Raw genomic sequence first — 22,283 nt, 5'->3', positions numbered from 1 at the left:
AGTGACCATAACTCATTTAAGCTTAGAATCGTTATGGAACAGGATTGGAATGGGCTAAAATAAAAGTTTTAAACTGGAGAAATGTTAATTGTACTTAGATATTATTCAGCACAACGGCCTAGGAGCAGCTAGTTGCAAATAAACAGTGTCAGAGCAGTGACAGAAAATCAAGGAATTAAAAAAATAGCCAGAGAATATGGTAAATATGTTCTGGTAAAGACAAAAGGTGGAATCAAGACCAGAGAACCTTTTAGGATTTAAAAATAAAAGGTGTTTATAGCAGATACAAAGGGTTCAATGTGGCAGAGGCCTTAGAGGAGTATAAAAAGTGCAGCGAGATCTTAAAAAGGAAATTGGGAAAGCAAAGAGTACATGAGAAAGTATTGATGGATAGAATAAAGGAAAACTCAAAGGGTTTTCTTTAAATATATAAAGAGCAACAGAATAACTAGAGAAAGAGTAGGGCCTGCTTGGGACCACTGAGGCAATGTATATGTGTTCAAACAGAATATGGGGGCACAGTCTTCAGTGAATACTTTGCATTGCTCTTCTCAATAGAAAATGATGGTGCACGTACAGACATCAGAGTGGAGGACTGTAAAACATTAGGAGAAATAAACAGAGAGAGGATGAACTACTCGGGTTAGCAGCCCTAAAAATGCATAAATCTGTAGGCCTGGAAATGGTGTTAAGGGAGGCAAGGAAGGAGAAATTAGATACATTGGCAGTAATTTCTATAACCTCTCTGGCCACAAGCGAGATGTCAGAGGACTGCTGCCATTGTCCTATTATAAAAAAAAGGAAGGGATAGATCAGGAAATTACAGTACAGTCCAGTCCTGCCAGTGGGGGTATTAGAAACAATTCTGAGAGAAAGAATATATCTGCATTTGATGAGACGTGGATCGTCAAACATGGATTTGTTGAAAGAAAGCAAAGTCTGACAAATTTGATCAAAACGTTTGAGGAAGTAATGAGGAATGTTGATGAGGGTAATGCATTTGATATGGTCTATATGGACTTTAACCATGCTTTTGAGGAGGTCCCTCATGGTAAACTAATCAAGAACTCCATGCAACCCAAGGCAAAGTGGCACTTTGGATCCAAAATTGGCTGAGAGGTAGGAAGCAGATTATAATGGTAGAGGGATGTTTCTATGAGTGGAAGTCTGTTCCAGGGATTGGTATTTGGGCCCTTGCTGTTTGTGGTGTATCCTAATGATTTGGACTTAAATGTAGGGATCAAAGCTGACACACACAGATTTTTTAACAAGTAAGGGAATCAAGGGTTATGGAAAAATGGCAAGAAGGTGGACATGAGGATTATAGAATCATAAAATTCCTACAGTGTGGAAGCAGGCAACTCGGCCCATCAAGCCCACACCAACCTTCCACAGAACATACCAACCAGACCCACTCCCCTATCCTATCCCTGTAATACTGCAAATCCCATGGCTAATCCACCTAGTCTGTACATCCCTGCACATTATGGGAAATTTAGCATGGCTGTTCCACTAACCTGCATGTTTTGGTCTGGATGAGGAAACCAGAACACCTGGAGGAAACCCACGCAGACGCAGGGAGAATGCACAAACTCCACACAGACAATCGCCCAAGGGTGGAATCAAACCCAGGTCCCTGACAGGGGCAGCAGTGCCAATCACTGAGCCACCATGCCAATTTTTGGATCAGTCTTCTATTAGTTAAGGGGTCAATAACCATCAGGCACAGGATTAAGGTAGGAGGTAGAAGGCTGTGGAGAGAGTTGAAGAGAAATCTTTCCACTCAGAGGGTGCTGGGAGCCCTAGAGGGGTAGTTGATCAGAAGCGGTCTTAAAATTTAAATACGATTTAGATATTGTGTTGCCACAGTCTTCAGGGCTCAGGTCAAAAGCCTGCAAATGGTATTAGTGTAGTCAGATCTTTAAAGAGTGGCACAGGCATGATGGGCTGAATGATTTCCTTCTGTGCTATAAATACCTATGAATCTATTTCAAATTGGTTCTTGAACTTGCCTCAAAATGTAGTCAGATGACCCCTCAGCCATTTTAGGTCAGTGCTTGTCCTTTAAAATACTTTTGTCCACTAAGTTTTCAGGTATTAAAATTAGGTGATGCAAATTGAAAATTGATACTTCATATTTTACAGTTGTCCTGACCATAACACAAGTTGGGCAACCAAAAAGCATAGTATAAATTTGATTCCACACAATAACCTACTTTCCAAAGAAAGCCACCACTAACTTGGAATATTAAGTTATCCAAAACTACAGGCCAATTTGCATTTCACACTGCTGAAAATTCATTCTTTCCTCACACATTATGCAAAATTATGAAGGTATCCAAGCAACTCATTTTTGAATGTTTGTGGAAGAAAGCTGTCCAATTTAAGATCTATTATTTTTCATGTTCTGTTACAGATGCCAACACTGACAAATGAAACAGTTGCCATTATCTTTATCAATATCAAGTATGGTTTTCATGCAGAGAACATTCTGCACAAAATTGTGTTCAAGGCAGTAAATGATCCTAGGCATTACATAATGCCATAATGAGAGCACTAACAAACAGCTCAACTGTACCTTCTCAAGTCTGTTCAGAATAGAACACAAATATATCCTTGCTGAAACCATCTCTATCCCAGAATGAATATTGAGTATTGCTTACTTACAATAGGATATTACCTTTTCCATCTTAAAACAAAAGCAGTGGAGTCGAGAATAGTGAATACATTCAAGGCTGAATAACAGATTTTTGATGGAGAAGGGAGCTGAAGATTTGGCAGGCAAGGAAGTGGAGTTACGACCTCAATCCTTAAGTTCTCCTTTAAAAATGCCCTGTTTATCATTGTTAAAGCAAAACAACCACCAAGTTAATGACGCCTGCAATTCATTGAACATAATGGAATTCCTGTTAATAGTGTTTGCTAATTGAACCAATTGACACTTCACGTACTCCAGCCTTCTTCGTTAAGGCTTCTTCCATGCTCCTGACCTCTGGGTTGTGGCCTCTTCCCCTTCAGTTTCAAAGCTGGCCTTGCCTTGCTACTATTTTGGACGGCACGGTGGCACAGTGGGCGGCACGGTGGCACAGTGGTTAGCACTGCTGCCTCGCAGCGCCTGAATTTTCTCAAATCTTTGCTACGAGCAAGAGTTCAAGAGAGGAAAGAAGAGAATAGGACATGGCTTTTAAAACAAACGTGGTTTGTAAAGGTTGCAGCACTTTTGAACCACCAAAATTAAGACTTCCACAATATCGGAGTTCCAGTTTCAGGCTCAATCTGGATCATAAACAGGAACTTCCAGAAGAAAGCAGCAAGATGGTAAAACCAATGTTTCACTAAATGTTGTCATGATTTTCAGGAATGCAGCCACAACCTTAAGTGCAGACATATTCTTTGTCTTATGATTTTATGACATGTAACACTAGAAATCCACTGTGGAATTTTAAGTGCATTGATTACCACTGAAAAATGTTAGAATTTGCTCAGAGAACAACAGCAAAATTAATGCACTGCGGTTATTAACACCCAATGCATCTAGAAATATTTGAACCACAAATATTGGATGAGCTGCATCATTCTCTTTGCTGTTTTCTCACCATCCACTCCCCAAGTGCTTGAGTGAATTGCCTTGATTCGCGGCTCTATGTTTCACTGAATTTGGGACACGTTTGATGGGCTCGTTAGTTTTTACCTGTCATTTTCATACTTTGATATTATGTTCACTTTGGGTTAGGTGGCACCTGGGAAGCAGCTGCAGTCCCACACACATTGTGGAGGATCTCTCAAGATAGCTGATGTCACCATCTCATTGATGAATGCTGCCACATATTTGCTAATTTTCACACACAATGCTGCACGATTTCCAAGGTTCTCAGGATAAGGACAGTATAATTGTATCTACTCAGCTCAGGTTTGTTGCTGGAGCATTTGGCTGGAAATACAATTGACAAAGGAGAGATGTTGTACTCAGAATTCCATTTAGCTATGTATTCTGGCCTGTTTGTGCACTCTGGTGAAGGTGACAATTGAACACTATTCTATTGCCCACATTGTATAGGGAATATACTGCTACTGTACTTAAGTAAAACTTGATAACACCAGTTGGCAATGACTTAAATGTGGGGAGAAAACAACCTCACGGAACATATCAGGTCAGAGGAGAATCAGAACAATTCGCTCTTCTTTGCCCAGTGCAACGACAGGAGATAAAATCACGTCCATTTATAACACGTGTTTCATGATCTCAGGACTCCCCAAATACTTTAAAGTCAATGAAGCACTCTTGAAGTATAGTTACTATTGCAGTGTATTATGAGTGGTCAACTGAACTGCCACTTTATCTCAGAAAAAAATTTACATTCAGGATGATTTTTTGTACTGCTAGAGGCATTACAGCTATACAAGCCTGTACAAAGTTAAAAATCACACATCACCAAGTTATAGCCCAACAGGTTTAATTGGAAGCACTAGTTTTTGCAGTGCTATTCCTTCATCAGGTGAACCACCTGATGAAGGAGCAGCTCTCTGAAAGCTAGTGCTTCCAATTAAACCTGTTGGGCTATAACCTGTTGTGTGATTTTTAACTTTGTACACCCCAGTCCAACATCAGCATCTCCAAATAATACATGCCTGTGTAATCGTTTATGTATAGAGCAGCAGATAATGAATGATTCTTCCACAACCGCACATTAACAATCCATTGCACCCTGTAAGAAATTGGTTTTATTAAAGACTATAAACTGAAATGGAAGTTGTGCAACCAAAACTGAAATAACAGGGGAGTTTTCCAATCTAAAACAACATGCTGCATTTTTTTGAGCTTTGCATTACAATTTTGTTTACCTTATAGTATCAGTGAAAAAAGAATAAAGACATTTAAAAGTCATTTGGATGGGTATATGATTTGGAAGGGTTTAAAGGGAGAAGGGCCAAGTGCTGCCAAAGGGGCTGGATTAATCTAGGATGTCTGTTCGGCATGAAAGACTTGGACCGAAGGGTCTGTTTCCGTGCTGTGTATCACTATGATATGTGTGTTACACTGTCTGTTACACTGAGAGAGACACAGGAAGAGACAGAGAGAGAGAGAGAGAGAGAGAGAGACAGACAGACAGACACACAGAGAGAGTGTGGATTTGGGGTTTTGGAATGGGTATAGTTTGAATTGCATAATAGTAGATTAGCAATCTTTTCTTCTGTCAAAGTTAAGTGTGTTTTGATAAAAAAAAGCTATTTTCTGTAAATAAAGAACCTTGCTGTGAATTACTTTTGTCGTGAGTAGCCATCGGTCAGGCAAGGTTTTAACTATGGTGGCCACAGAGACTTTTCAAATTTATACATTTTGTAATAACATGTGGAAGAGCATGATTATTAGGGTATTCTGTCCACTTATATCATGGCAATATATTTAACCATGAACCAGCAGCACACAGCAGGACTTACATTTATTTTAAAATGATAGAGAGTGGTGTCCTGAAACAGTGAAAGTTTATCTCAATTTTCTAAAAAAAACATGCATTTACATAATGCTTTGCACGGCCTCAAAATGCCCCAAAGGACTTAGAGTTATAGTCATAGAGATGTATAGCACTGAAACAGACCCTTTGGTCCAACTCGTCCATGCCGATCAGATATCCCAACCCAATCTAGTCCCACCTGCCAGCACATGGCTGATATCCCTCCAAACCCTTCCTATTCATATAGCCATCCAGATGCCTTTTAAACGTTGGAATTGTACTAGCCTCCACCACTTCCTCTGGCAGCTCATTCCATACAAGTACCACCTTCTGTTTGAAAAAGTTGCCCCTTGGGTCTCTTTTATATCTTTCCCTTCTCACCCTAAACCTATGCCCTCTAGTTCTGGACCCCCACAGCCCAGGGAAAAGACTGTCTATTTATGCTATCCATGCCCCTCATGACTTTATAAACCTCTATAAGGTCACCCCTCAGCCTCCAACGCTCCAGGGAAAACAGCCCCAACCTCTCCCTATAGCTCAATTCCTCCAACCCTGGAAACATCTTTGTAAATCTTTTCTGAATCCTTTCAAGTTTCACAACATCTTTCCAATAGGAAGGAGACTAGAATTGCACGCAATATTCCAACAGTGGCCTAACCAATGTCCTGTACAGCTGCAACATGACCTCCCAACTCCTGTATTCAATCCTCTGACCAGTAAAGGAAAGCATACCAAAGCCTTCTTCACTATCCTATCAACCTGTGATTCCACTTTCAAGGAGCTATAAACCTGCAGTCCAAGGTCTCTTTGTTCAGCAACACTCCCTGGACCTTACCATTAAGTCTATAAGCCCTGCTAAGATTTGCTTTCCTAAAATGCAGCACCTCACATTTATTTAAATTAAACTCCACCTGCACTTCTCAGCCCATTGGCCCATCTGATCAAGATCCTGTTGTAATCTTCTTCGCTGTCCACTACACCTCCAATTTTGGTGTCATCTGCAAACTTACTAACTATACCTCTTATGCTCACATACAAATCATTTATATAAATGATGAAAAATAGTGGACGCAGCACCAATCCTTGTGGCACTCCACTGGTCACAGACCTCCAGTCTGAAAAAAACTCACCACCACCACCCTCTGTCTTCTACCTTTGAGCCAGTTCTGTATCCAAATGGCTAGTTCTCCCTGTATTCCATGAGATCTAACCTTGCTAATCAGTCTCCCATGGGGAACCTTGTCGAATGCAGTACTGAAGTCCATATAGATCACATCCACCATTCTGCCCTAATCAATCCTCTTTGTTACTTCTTCAAAAAAACTTGATCAAATTTGGGAGACATGATTTCCCATGCACAAAGCCATATTGACTATCCTTAATCAGTCCTTGCCTTTCCAAATACATGTACATCCTATCCCTCAGGATTCCCTCCAACAACTTGCCCACCACCGACGTCAGGCTCACTGGACTCAATTAAACACTTCTGAAGTGTTAACTGTCAGCATGTTAAAATGTAGCAGTCAATAGAGCATAGCAAGGTCCCATAAACAGTAATCAATTAAATGACTGCATAATTTGTTTGAGGAATAATTGCTGGCCAGTACACCAGGTTAAATTTGTCAAAGCCATAGGATCTTTTATGCCCACTTGGAAAAGCAGATGGGAGCCAATGGTTTGCACCTCTAATTCCAAAGAAGGTACCTCACACAGTACTGCACTGAAGGGAAGTGATAGCTCAATGTTCAAGTGTGACATAAAGACAGGACTAAGATCATTGGCTGGTGATAATTCAGATGACAATCAATATAGTCTGAGGTTACATGGTACAGAGGCAATAAACAGCATTTGAGAAAAGAACTAGTCCAGAAGAATTCCCAGAAACATGTCAGAAACAGCTAGTTACCAGCTGCTTGCACCATTTCTGAGGAGACTCCTCAGTGTCTCAAATATCAGAAGCTTGTTTAGAAGGGCATTATACCATTTTTGCAATGTTTTAAATTTGAAGCATTAATAACTTTGGAAAGATGTGATACAATAGCTACAAACTATCAGACAGACCAGGGAACATAACATGCTCACTTATCACTTTTCCAGGAGAGATAGAAAAGCTAACATGGATGTACAGTGGTTATATTAATTTTGTAAAGAATTCAAACTCAAGGTTAGAACTCAAGGATTTTCCAAGGGGTTGCATTAAAACTAAATTCAAATGCAAACTTAAAACATAGGATGAGAATGGAGTTCACAAACTTAAATGAAGTTTATAGAGAAATTATGAAAACTAAAAGGATGCATGATAAAAAGCTAACAGATTACATAAACTAAATTAGTAAAGTGCTTTTATTGGCACAAAGTCTAAGTATAGTTAAAGAAAAGTTAGATTTCCCATCCCTAAGCAATTCTATCTTCTATATCTAAAGTTATATTTGAAATATTATAAGCAAAGGTGTCAACACTTACAAACATTGGTTCCTATTATTGTTTGTAAATAAACCTTTTTGAGATAATAATCCAGAACAAAATTAACTAGCACTTGGAAAATCAGGTTAGAACAGTTTTGTTAAAGAGAAGTTATGTTTGACCAACATGACCAAGTTTGTTGATGAAGTAACAGATAAGGTCAGTTCAGGTGATGCTGTTTGTATGTAGACTTACAAAACACGTTTAATGAAGTACCACATAATTGGTTCATTAGCAAAATTAAAGCCAACAGAAGTAAAGGGACAGTAGCTAACAGACAAATCAGTGTGGTGAACTGTTGGTTTTCAAACTGGGGTTAAGTACTCAGTGATGTTCCTCAGCATTCAGTGATGGGACATCCTTTCTTTATTATATTCTGTGACTTGGACTTTACACAAGGCATAATTTCAGAGTTTTCAGAGGACTCTGAGCTCAGAAATGTACTGAATAACGAAGACAGTAATGGATTTCATGAGGACATAGGCAGATTAGTAAAATGGATGCATATCAGATACAATTTAACAGAAATATCACACTTCATACTTCTCTTAAGAATTAGGACTGTCATGATGATGAAATAATATCATTTTAAAAGGGCACAGGAACAGAGAGCGCGAGAAATGTCCCAAGCTTTGAAGAAGACACAAGTTGAGAAGACGGTTAGTGAACACAAGTGAGATTTTTGGTATTAATTTCTGAGAAATTGGAGTACAAAATGTCTTTGAAACCCTGGTTAAACATCAGCTGAAGTTCAATAGATAAATGGATAACTCAACCAAAGAAATAACAAAGATGCAATGGGCCGTGGAATGGTCTTTTTCAGTGCTATATTACTCTGTGGTTCTGAATGAGAATGTAGGTTGATTAGAGGAGGTGGTAGTGCCATTACTAGAACTAACTGTAGACCAGGACCTAGTTCTGAAAATAATAGCAGATCGAGGTGGATTGGTATTGTATAAAAACACAATGTGTTAGAGAAATTCAGTAGGTATGACAGCATCTGTGGAGAGAGAAAGCAGACAGCAGTTTGTTCCAGGATCATTATTAGATTGGGCTAAAATCCATTGTCCCTTTTCAGGGATATTTGCTGATGAAATAGGAAAATCCTAAACATCAATTCTCACATTGGGAGACACTTGCCATGACAGAGGGAAATGGCAACATTGACTGTAGGTCTGCATGCACTATGGTGATTGGTCGCTAAAAGAGTTTAGCAATAGGCATCAATACTAAAAATTCAACAACTCCACAATACCTGTAATAGAATTTCATGTGCAGCACTTGTGGCAGAACCTGTCTGGCATCTTCAGCTTTCTGCAAAAGGTGCATCAGATGAAGGTATGCCATGTCCAATAGATTTGATTTGTTAATGTCAATAATGTATGTGGAGGGAAGGATGTCAATCACATTCACAGGAAAAATATTAAAATGGAGAAAGATACAGAATCATCGAGAAAACAGGACAGCTGGTTTAGTTTTTTAAGTTTTCTAGCTAAGGCAACAGCAGCTGAATGACTTCCTTATGTCCTGTAAATTTCTATGATTTGTTATTATGGTGACATTATAATTCATAAATTATATATTTATGTTTAAATATCCCTATTAAAATAGTCTAATTAGGGTTGAAAATAAAAAAAATTTAGAATGAGCCTCTGCTTGTTATTTTCCAATTCCTAGACAGTGGATCAAGTAAAGTCTGATCAGATTTTGATTTGTTAAATCATAATCAGATACTAATATCTAAGCCACTTCGAAAAATGTTTGAAATATTTCTGTAATTATAAAAAGGGGAGACACTGGCCCTACTTGGATTGTCAACATCCATGGAAGATTACTAGCAAAGACTTAAACTGTTAAACCCAAAATGAGTTGCTTCAAAATTACACATCATGCATTTATGTAAATATCTCCTACAACAAAGCCATATAAAAGATAATTGCAATCTGTAGGAACCTGCCAATTGTCATCAATTATAAATGATAGTATTGCTCAAGGGGCTAAACTTCTGAGATAGCAAAAAAATGTTGAAAAGAAGGTAGTAAAACATTATACTCATTCAAACAAAGTAGTAAAACAAAATCTGCAGAATCTGGCAGACAGTTAGCACTCACAGCATGCAAAAACATTAGCTTTTACAAGGCAAAAAGGGTAATACTTTAAACCCACTTTAAAAACACAGGAAGCCCTATTGCTGAAGCAGATATTTGATCATGTGAGTGTGTGTCTGTGTATGAATGTGTCGGAGAGACTCCCAGTCAGAATGTTGCAAGAGCCATCTTTCACACAACATTTTATTTCAATTGTTTTATTTTATATTTAAACACAGGACACAAGCATCATTTGACAGACCAGTGGTTATTGCTCATCCCTCATTGCCCAGAGGGTAGTTAACTGTCAACTGTATTTGCTGTGGGTCTGGAGCCGACGCCAGACTATGGAAGGATGGCAGATTCCTTCCTTAAAAGACATTAGTAAACCAGATGGGTTTTCCCAACAATCGTCACCATTAAGTTAAGTCTTTATTCCAGATTTTTGTTGAATTCAAATTTCACCATCTGCAAACGTGCACCCTCAGACTTGGCTTGGGGTTTTGAATTGTTAGTCTAGTGACTTCAACACTGTGTCACCATCTCCTCATTGGGTTTAGTCAGTTGTAGAGTCATAGAGATGTACAGCATGGAAACAGACCCTTCAGTCTAACTCGGCCATGCCGACCAGATATCCCAACCCAATCTAGTCCCATCTACCAGCCCCTGGCCCATATCCCTCCAAACCCTTCCTACTCATATACCCATCCAGGTGCCTTTTAAACGTTGCAATTGTACCAGCCTCCACCACATCCTCTGGCAGCTCATTCCATACATGTACCACCCTCTGCATGAAAAGGTTGCTTCTTAAGTCTCTTATCTCTTTCCCCTCTCACCCTAAATCTATGCCCTCTAGTTCTGGACCCCCACACCACAGGGAAATTTATTCTAGTCATGCCACTCATGATTTTATAAACCTCTATAAGATCACCCCTCAGCCCCCGATGCTCCAGGGAAAACAGCCCTAGCCTATTCAACTTCTCCCTGTAGCTCAAATCCTCCAACCCTGGCAACATCTGTGCAAATCTTTTCCAAAGCCTTTCAAGTTTCACAACATTTTTCTGATAGGAAGGAGACCAGAATTGCACGCAATATTCCAACAGCCTAACCAACACAACCTCCCAACTCCTGTACTCAATACTCTGGCCAATAAAGGAAAGCATACCAAACACCTACTTCACTTACCTATCTACCTGCGACTCCACTTTCAAGGAGCTATAAACCTCCACTCCAAGGTCTCTTTATTCAGCAACACTCCCTAGGACCTTACCATTATTCTGGGTAAATCAAGATTAAGGATGGGAAAATTTTCTGGCTATAACAGCTGCTCCTTTTTTGAGGTATTTTATGTATTGGAGATGATTTCCTCAAATTCCAAGAGCAGCAATTATTGTTTTATATGCTGTTGCATTGTTTTGGAATTTTGGAGAAAAAGTCAAAACAACAGCACTTTTAAAATGGAGAGGAACAGACAAATGAAGTACAGTGAGGTCAGTGCAGGAAAGACAGAAAGACACAGAGAAAGGCAGAGGGAGAGAGAGTTGTTGAGCCATATTCCAAACTGCAGTAATCAAAGGTGCAGTCTAAAACAAGGCCACTTCCAGCACTTTTCTTTCAGTGGTGGTGGTTTAACAGGAAGGGTAAAGGTATTGTGGAGAGAAGAAGGTTTGTGCGTGTGAAGGGAATTAAAGCAGAACAAAAAAATCTGATAGATGTGACCTTCCTTTATTGAACGGAACCATTAGATGCCAGCATGGAGCATTATACACAAAGGGACCTGCAGAACCTCACAGCTCAATTATTCCACCCTTTCAGCTGCACAGAAGCAGATTAATGATAGTTCAAAATTGTTTTACAAAAAGAAAAGGAATTTATTCACTCAAAACCTGTTTACAGTTGAGTTTTTTATTGTTCTACAATTTATATAACTAGACTGGCATGGTGGCTCAGTGGTTGGCACTGCTGCCTCACAGCACCAGGGACCTGGATTCAATTCCAGTCTTGGGCGACTGCCTGTGTGGTGTTTGCACATTCTCCCCATGTCTGCGTGGGCTTTCTCCGGTTTCCTCCCACAGTCCAAAGATGTGCAGGTTAGGTGAATTGGCCAAGCTAAATTGCCTAGAGTGTTAGGTGAATTAGTCAGAGGGAAATGGGTCTGAGTGGCTTACTCTTTGGAGGGTCAGTGTGCACTTGTTGGGCCAAATGGCCTGTTCTCACACTGTAGGGAATCTAATCTAATCTAATCAAGAACATGCCCCAATGCATTTCAACTTAAATAAACGGTAAAATAAAAACCCAACATAGATAAGTTGAGACAGAATTTCAGACTTTAAGAATTCTTTTCTTGTAACATAAATTATGAACACAACAAGTGGATGTTTTCTGACAGCAAGCTACTATGGTTCAGCTAACTAGCCCTCAGAGAGGTACTAGTCTAGACCATGTCAGGCAAAGTGTTTGATACGTTGCACAGAACTACTACAAACTAACAAAATAGATGTGAAACAATGCACATTTTTAAATCAGATTATATTGAATGAATTGATCAAACCAATACAAGTTACTTTCCTTCTCCATTCCTTGCAAGTTAATAGGTCATTGGATGTAATAACTTCCTTGTTCATGTTTGTTTGAATATTGATCAGCATTGCTTCTTGACTACAGCTTGGAGGTTCACTTATCTGTCCCAGGGTTGTTTTTTGATCAATATTGAGCAGACCGTTCTGGGGTGGAGGAAGAGAAAGGAAATAGGGAAAAAAAAAGTCGTGTGGATGTCTTCCTCATCAGTGAAGCATGTTTTCCAGTAATTGATCAGTGGTAATACAAACCAAGGAAAAGTGAGAAGAATGGCATAAAGAAAAGTCTGTTTTCACCGACTAGCAAAAGCAAGGGATTGAATTAAGGCCCGGAGACAAGATCTGGGTATGTTTGTGTGTTCTCATCCACCACATTTCTCTGTTCATTGGCAGATAAAAGAACAATATCTATATCAAAACAAGAAAATACAGTACCAATACAAAGCTGAAAAGCACAACCACAGATGCAAAACGTAATGTCAAAAACATTCTTTCACCATTCCAACAGTAAGGCCGCAGTCAGGGAGAACATTGTATAGTGTTGAAAATAAAAGCAAACAGTAGACTGTTAACATATTTCCAGTTCCAAGGAATGCTGCATTTTTGAAGGTGCTTTCAAATAAAGGGCAATCAAAAGGCAATTCCATCCACCTATTCAGGTGGGCAGAAAAGATTGTATGGCACTGGTTGAAGAATATCCTAATCAACATTCTAAATAGGTTGACAGGCTTTTAAAGAAATGAATCACATTCCAGTATACTTAAAACAAGGAACCACATGTGTAATGTTCTTATGGCCATTTTGTTGGAGTCAGAGAACACTGGAACAGTTCCAGCAGACATTTCCCAACAGGAAATGTAGTTCTCAAATTCAAGATTGGCACCAGACACAAACCTGGCAAAAACAGAACCCAAGAGAGAGTAAACACAAGTACATTAAGCAGAGCCAAATATGGTAACCACAGATCCATTAAGCCAATGAAAAAAAAATCCATAATCAGACACAAATCGAAAAGAATATTTGGATGATAATAATCTAATGGTTTCAGAAAAGGATGATTTTTCTCCAGTTAACCTCAGACTTATTTGAGGCAGCCAGATTTCAAATTGGTGTATCAAGGGAAAGCCATCAGAAATAGAGTATGTAGACTTTCATAAGCCTTTTAACAATCAAAGCTTCGATGCATCTTTTATGGGAAAGTCAGTGGGTATCAACTACAAGAGATGAACAGATGCCAGGAAGTATTTATTTTCACAAAGGCTCTTGAACAGCTGGAATGGTTGTCAGGGGTGAGGCATGAATACTGGATTCATTTAAGAAACAGCTGGACAATCTAATGGGAAGATTGTAGAGCTCAGATTGTGAAAGGGTATGATTAAAAATTGACCCAATAGCCTTTTAGTTTGATGCCAGCTTGAGTTTTCGTAAATCTGCACAGAAAATGATAAGATCACAAAATATGAAAATCAAAGGTGAGAGACATGCATTCACTTCTATGGTAAATAAGAATACTTCATAGTGCAAGTCAAACAAACTGGAAGTCAACTGGTGGGACAGAGAAAATATGCTAACTATAGATGTCAGCATGAATAAGGTCTGCTGCTAGTTTTGGTTCATTCAGAGGCACAAAATGGAGTAGCTCAAATTTTCATTGCTTCATGGCAAAGTTGATAACTTACCTTACCGATGCGATGAAACTGCTATTCAGCTTCAGTTGAACCAAACTGGGCAAATGAGTACCTGTAGTAAACAAAGATTTTGTATTAATTTTTAATGAGAAAAATGTGCCCAAATAAAAAGCAATCAAGTTTAAAATCCATGGCATTCTTTGAATGTCAACATGGCTTGGTCATCGGCTAATAAACTGAGCTATTTCTGAGGTCTTCTCTTGCCGTTCATTAAATCAGTCACAGTTATACATATAGAGCTTGCATATAATTTCAATAACAAACAATGTATTCAGAAAGTCTTTGGGATCAATTTCCTTATGAATGCTGATCTCATAGCTCAGTCTTCTAAACTATGCAGTTTATGCAAGTTTTCACATGGCATTGCCACTATACCACTGAATGAAATATAGAGTTCAAACAAAAGGATATAACGTTCTTATTCTAAACAAAGTGAAAGCCCCAGAAATAAATTTTCACAGATGACATAAAAAAAAACAAAAATAAACTTTAAAAATTGTACTGCGGATGCAGGACAGAATCAGAACTAAAAACTTTGCTTCAGTTCAGACATGGCAAAGGAATTTTATTTAGAAAAACACAAACTGAAATTGTTTTATTTCACTCGCTTAACGTGCCCAGTTTCCTTACATGTTTAGCTATTTTACACCAAATTTCAATGTTAATTCCAATAATGTTTTCCCTGAATACTGCCTACTCTAGGAATATTAAAATAATTTTTTTTGATATTAAGTTTTGCAATTATGGTTGTGTTCCTTTTCAGTTTTGTATTGGTACTGCAATTTTCTGGTTTTGATATAGATATTGCTTTTTAATCTGCCAATGAACAGAGGAATGTGGTGAATGTGATAACAGTATGTACAGTAATATCAATACTAGAAGACTTCTTCACTCCATTACATTTGCAACTTCATCCACGATTTCCTGAACACAATACAATTCTAGACATGTTTTCAGTTTGGTCATGATGGAAAAGAAAAGCAAGTGAAGTAAAAGAAAGGCTAAATTATGCAGCATCCACGCTTATTGATCAACTGTGATTCTGAAGGCATTTACTTGGCCTCTGTCACTGTTGTTCTATTGCTGCACAAGAGTACTTCAAGGTGACTAGACTGAACATTTCTTCTCACTGCAAAACATAAAAGCAAAGCACTTTGCTGCCTTCTTGCAGCAGCAATTTTCAGGTTTTGAATTTAGTGCTGTGCTAAATTGTAACCACGTTAGCATGCAACATGCAGGATGGAGATCCAATATACTGAGTAAAGAAAACTCTCAAAAAAACAGAACTACACCCAGGAATGTAAAGAATGTATACTTCTTTAACCTGGCAAAATTCAGTACAATCTTAGATTTTAAAAGTAACAAATCTGATTTTTACTTTGAAGTATAACAGAGGAAACCCATAGGGACTCAAACGAGCTGCAGTTGTTTTGAGTCTCCTGTTTAATAAGAATTAAAATTTGGGACTAATAATGCGCAGGGAAGCTTTGCTTGAAAGGACTACAATGTTACCACACTGATTATCTGACCCTGTGAAAATGGTCCTCTGGTGGAAAAGTGGAAATGGATCTCTATTTGTCACAGTTACAATATAGAGAGAAAGTGAGGGCTGCAGATGCTGGAGGTCAGAGCTGAAAATGTGTTGCTGGAAAAGCGCAGCAGGTCAGGCAGCATCCAAGGAACAGGAGAATCGACATAAGCCCTTCTTCAGAAATTACAATATACAGTTACAATATACAAAGGATTTGGAGATGCCAGTGTTGGACTGGGGTGTACAAAGTTAAAAATCATACACCAGGTTATAGTCCAACAGGTTTAATTGGCAGCACACTAGCTTTTGGAACAACGCTCTTTCACTATCACCTGATGAAGGAGCAGCGCTCCGAAAGCTAGTGTGCTGCCAATTAAATCTGTTGGACCATAACCTGGTGTTGTGAGATTTTTAACAATATACAAAGGCTGAGTAATTGTCTGTAGCTATCATGTACGTTTGGCAAAAGCAGATCATGCTGGAAATACTGTGTCTTATGTATAGTGGCTTTGATGATAGAAAAAGAAAAACCATAACAATGACAACATTTAAAATATGCACCTAACAGGATGCACGTGAATAAGAAACAGATAAAATATGAAGTAAAAAAACAAAAAAGCAGGCCAGGCATAAGCCAGTTGGTGGCTTGGATATCGATCCTTCTTTGGAACAACATGGCCCTCCCCCCACCTTACCCCAGTTCGAACCTGCCAGCTCAGCACCAACTTGTCCTACCTGCCAATCTTCCTTCCTACCTATCTGCTCCATCCTCCTCTCCGACCTATTACTTTCATCCCTACCTCCATCCACCTATTTTACTCTTAGCTACCTTCTCCCCAGCCCCACCCCCCCCCCTCCCATTTATCTTCATCAGGAGGGAGGCTCCATGCCTCCCTCCTGATGAAGGGCTTTTGCCCAAAAGCTGATTTTCCTGCTCCTCGGATGCTGTCTGACCTGCTGTGCTTTTCTAGCACCACTCTCATCTGGACTCTGCTCTCCAGCATCTGCTGACCTCACTTTTGCCTACCTGATATTTCAGGTAGACAGTCTATGAAAAATTAAGGAAATGGGGAGGGATAAAATACACCCAACAACCAGCCAAACACAGAGGAAAGGAACCTGAACAGCATACAGATTACCTCAGCGATGAGTAGGAAATGGTCAAATGCCAAAAATGATGGAGGCAGGAGACAAGTCACAAGGGAAGAAGTCAAAAGAATCAGAAACATATATAAGATACAGGATATGAGAAGAGCTCAAAAGACAGGAAGCAAATAAAATAGGAAGCATGGAAAACAGGCAAAACAGAATAAGGTCCAGGGTGCAGCTGAACATTAAAGAAGGTCAACACCAAGAATTCAGACTATACTGTTACTCAGCATTCAGACAGTGGGACCTCTGCCCCCAGAGCTCCAATGAGCTCACTCCCCTCATTTCTGAAAGGTGGCACCCTACTTACAAAGAGAATGAGAGCTTTCATTCTGGTCAGAATTTATTCAAGTCAGTCAGGGCAACATTAGAGATTAGGTGCTGGTCAAACAGTTAGACTTCATGGAGGTTTGTCAAAGGGAGAGAAAGTAACAGTCATATCCTAAACAACACAATCATGAGGAGGCAGAAATCAGAGATGAATAAAAAGCCAAAATTAGAGGGATATGGAGCTGTCTCAGTTGTGGGTGGTTACAGAGATGGAAGGTGATAAAGCCATGAAGGATTTGAACACTAAAGTGAGAATTTTAAATTTAAGGCAATTCTGGACCGTAAGTTATTGTAGGTAAGTGAGCAGGGGAATGAAGGGTGAACAGTTGTCACAAAAGGAAATGGGCAACAAGCTCTGAATGAGCTGAAGTTTACAAAGTGTAGAAGATGGGAAGTTGACCAGGAGGACTTTGGAATAGATAAGACTGAAGGTAACAAAAGGATAAAGAATATTTTGGGGGAATTGGGCATAAACCCTGAGTCCGTCAGTCCAACTGTGTTTATTCAGTTCATCATGTTACTGCAGTTCTCATTTGGATTTAATAAAGAAATCAATTTCACGAGAAAGTGGATGCAAATTTAAACAGTTACGTGCACCAATAAAGTGCTTTTTAATACATTCTAATATTCATCTCTAAGCAACAGTAACTCACACATGCTAATACATAACAAAAACAAGATATCAAACGAGATGACCACTTGAATAAAGAGCTGTGATGAAATATTTCCCTACAATAAACAGAATTCCTACCAAAATTTCCAAGACTGTTATCCTGTGTGTCTACGCACATCTCCAGAACTTTCACCTGTCGTAGGTCCTCTGTTTTGGTCAGGGCTCGCTGCAAGGATTAAAAAAAAAATGCATAATCTAGAACAGTTTGTATTGATACAGCATCTTTCAGAAAATAACATTCTGAGGTGCTTCATTGAGACATTCTGAAACTAAATATGACAAATGAGCAGAGGTGATCAAAGATTTGTGAAAGAGGTAGATTTGAAGAAAATTTGTCTTAAAGAAAGAAAATGAGATAGACAGGAGGATACATTTAGGACAGGAATTCCAATGCTTAGGAGTCATGTATTTGAAGGCAATGTCACCAATGGTGAAACAATTAAACATAAGAAGTACACAAGAAGGTAGAATTAGAGGACTTACCAAGCTGTGAGCCTGGGAGAAAAGTATAGATATAAGGAATGGCCAAGCCAGTGAGGAACTTGAAATCAAAAGAGAATTTTAAAAATTGAGGCTTTCTTTAATTAGAATCGAGTGAGCATTGAAAACGTATCATTGGCATTTGGTGCTCGTCAAGTCCTATGCAGAAAACTTTAAGGCAACCTGAAATATAGGGAATGTGGAAGATCAGCCAGGAATATGTTAGAATAGTTAGAATAGGGAGCAAAGACATAAATCAGGGCTGCTGCAATAGCATAGATGAGGCAGTATTAGGCAATGTTACGGATATATAGGGGTCTTAATGATGGAAATGTGTTTGAAAGCCATTTCAAGGTCAAACACGACACAGATCATTAACAATGTGGTTCAGTCTCACATTGTTCCTCGGGAGAGGGAAAGAATCGGTGAAAAGGAAGTGGAGTTTGTAGTAGGGATCAAAGACAATGGCTTCGGTCCTTTGGTCTTCTCAATATTTAATTGGAAGAAATTTATGTTCATTAAGTACTGGATGCTGGATAAGCAGTCAAACAATTTAGATAAAAACCACACACCAGGTTATAGTCCAACAGGTTTATTTGGGAGTACCTGTGCAAGCTTTCAGAATGCTATCCGACGAAGGAGCAGCATTCCAAAAGCTTGTACTTTCAAATAAACCTGTTGGACTATTAGCTGGTGTTGTGTGATTTTTGACTTTGTCCACTCCAATCCAACACTGGCACCTCTACATCATGGCAGTTCAGAGACAGTGGAGGGGTCGAGAACATTGGAAGCCATTGATGGCAATTCTCTGGCTATACTTAGATAATCAACAATGGAACCAGGTCAGAACAGTCTGACCCAACTGGATGGCAGGGGAGAATTACTGGAGGAGAATGGTACAGTCAACTATGTCAAAGACTGCAAACAGATCACGAAGTTAGGACTAATTTGTCTTTGCCAGTTAGACAGAATGTCATTATGACTTTACTAAGAGCCACTTTAAAACTGGAAATCCAACAGCAGCGATTAAAACATAGGAGTTCTGGGAAAGTTGGGGCATAAATGTAGGAGAGTGGGACATATGCCGGGACTCTGGGGAGGAGGGGGAGTTTGGAGGGGAGGTGATAGTTTGCAAAGTTTAAGAAGTCAAGGCTTGATTTTTGAGGAGAGGGGTGATGATGGCAGATTTGAAGAAAAGGACAGAACTTAAAGAGAGAAAACATTAATAATATCAGCCAGTACACGATCCAGGAAGGGAGGCTGAATGGTCAGTAGTCTAGTGGGAATGGAATTGAAAGAGCAGGAGGTGGATCTTATTGGCATGATAAACTCAAATGGCACGAGCAGAAAGAGAGAAACTAGAGAAGGAAACTAGCTTAGTATGAGGGTAAGTGGAAAGCTTTGAGGAAGTTTAGCTCGGTGGGCTAGGATAAGAAAGGTAGGCAACAGAGACTGCTGGTGAGGTAGTCTCAATCTTAGTGATAAAGAAATCCATGAGCTGTTTGAGTTTATTGTTAGAGGTGAGGGTGAAGAAATCAGGGTAGGTATTTAGGAAAACTCTTCCAGCAGAGAAAGGAAGCTGGGGATTCCATTATGAAAATAGGACCCAAGAGTACTTTATGTGTTCGGTGACAGGGAAAGGCTGAACTACAATCTGTTCATCATTTCCTTTCAAGTCTGCATCCCTTGGCCTTAAGGGAGTACAGATAAGGGCCATATCAGGTGAAGGTCGACGAGGGTGGAAAAAGCAGGCGATTCAGCAATGTGAAATGCAGCTTGCAGAACATTAAAATGACAGGAAAAAAGGAACTGCAACAGGGCCACAGTTTCAGTGTACCGACAATGTGGTGCCAATCAATACTAATAGTCATTTCAATGCATGACTTTGTTATAAACTTAATTTTAAGTCAAAATAGATCTCAAGTATTGCCAAACTCACATTTGGAGATACATATTGAAGCATATCACTTAAACCGGTCATTGTAAATGTTAAGCTGTCCAGAATACAAAGTATGTATCCTTTTACACTTCAGTACATATTGTATATCCTGCGACCAAGTAGTTGGTGTCAAGACATCAATGTAAAAGGTCTAGTTTGTGATGTCAAATTGAATTTCAATGACTTGAACACATAATTCAGGCTAACACATTCAACGTTGAGGAAGTGCTGTAGATGCCATGTTTTAAATGGTCATTAAATCAAGACTAAAATGCCCTCTCCAAGTGGAAATAAAAGATTCTATGGCACTATTTTGAAGAATAGCTTTACTCTCCCAAGTGTCTTGGTCAATATTTATCCTTCAACAAATCTCATTAAAAGTGGTCGATATACCTGATTATTATTACAACGCGGTTTGACTGCTGCATTTCCTACTTTACAAAAATTACATCATTTCAAAACAAGAGAACTATCTCTTGATAGTTATAAATTGCTTTGTCATATATGAATTTGTGAAGGACTGTATAAAAATCTATGTCATTTAATTAAAATTTCCCCTGAATCGGAGTTTTGTTGGGAAATCAGCTGTGTTATAAACAAGTGTTACACTGCTCCTCAGGGTTCTGTCAACCTCCCACAATGGAGACACAGTCTCCCAGAGAGATCTCAGATGTACCTCTCATCTCTGTACAAAATCAACTTGTTTCAAAGACTCCAACAATGTCAGCTTCTGCACAGATGAGATAAATTAAACTAGTTGTGTATTTGTTCATTAGCATATAAATGCTGCCCAAACTACTGCCTTCACATTCCAATAACTTGGCATGCAAATAATTCCTATAACCTCCATCTTTCTGCTTCTAGCATTTAGCCCAAATTTACCTGCTTGCTAGCATTGCTTTGCCTGATAGAAATAATCTTATTCTGGTTATCCGCTTGTAATTTTGAATACCTCTACAGGATTTCCTTTAACTTTCTTGAGCCAATGAACACAATGCAAGCAATTCACATCTCTCATCACAACCACATCTCCCCAGTTACAGACGTAATCTGCAGAAATCTACTTCAAACTTGCTTTTTGGCCCCAGTATTCAATTTAAGAGTGAAGTGTCATTTTCATCCTGCTAAACAATGGAAAAGTAAAACACACAGTAATGACAAGACTGAAAAGATCCAGCCCACTGCAACAAATTTATGGTACTTAGTGCAAACGATTTTATCCAAAACGTTGCCGCTGACAAATGAGATCGCTCGATGACCAAGGAATCCTTACTTTAAAGTACCAAACTCCCTACCAGAGGATCAAATTAAAGTCTGCCCTCAACAGACTTCCACGTTTTGTTACTATTACCGATTTTGTTTTGCCATTGAGTTAGGCACTATCACTAACAAGACCTTTGTGTCCTACATAAGCAGACATTCTCTAGAATAATTGAGTCAATAATCATGATTTGGAGATGCCAGTGTTAGACTGGGGTGTACAAAGTTAAAACTCACACAACACCACGTTATAGTCCAACAGGTTTAATTGGAAGCACACTAGCTTTCGGAGCGCCGCTCCTTCATTAGGTGGTTGTGGAGGACACAATTGTAAGGCACAGAATTTATACCAAAAATTTACAGTGTGATGTAACTGAAATTGTACATTGAAAAATACCTTGATTGTCTGTTGAGTCTTTCATCTGTTCGAATACCATGATAGTTTCACTTCTTTCATGTGTAAATCACAAAACCTTTTTAAAAATTACATTCTCAGGTTAACTATAATAATTGGGGTTAGCTAGACAATATGTTGAAGGTGTTAGCCCCCTGTGTTCTTTGTCTATACCATGATGTTTAGATTGATTCTAATCTAAAAAGTGATATAACAGAGTTTTACATGAATGCATGCAGTTTTTGAGCAAAGTACAATGT

General features: G+C 39.0%; 1 protein-coding gene across 1 annotated transcript in view; it reads right to left on the bottom strand.

Moving 5' to 3' along the window:
- lrrc56 (leucine rich repeat containing 56) overlaps positions 1–22,283 on the bottom strand; it is a 126,199-nt gene that overhangs the window by 90,497 nt on the left and 13,419 nt on the right. The window contains exons 2-3 of the mRNA XM_043706406.1: positions 18,029–18,116; positions 14,259–14,319 (exon numbers count right to left, since the gene is read on the bottom strand). Of these exons, the coding sequence (XP_043562341.1) occupies positions 14,259–14,319; positions 18,029–18,116 (149 nt within the window). The remainder of the gene's footprint in view (positions 1–14,258; positions 14,320–18,028; positions 18,117–22,283) is intronic.

This window comes from Chiloscyllium plagiosum, chromosome 16 (assembly GCF_004010195.1).
Source record: "Chiloscyllium plagiosum isolate BGI_BamShark_2017 chromosome 16, ASM401019v2, whole genome shotgun sequence".
In the NCBI taxonomy this organism is placed as follows: domain Eukaryota; kingdom Metazoa; phylum Chordata; class Chondrichthyes; order Orectolobiformes; family Hemiscylliidae; genus Chiloscyllium; species Chiloscyllium plagiosum.
This window is presented reverse-complemented; position numbering and strand designations above follow the sequence as displayed.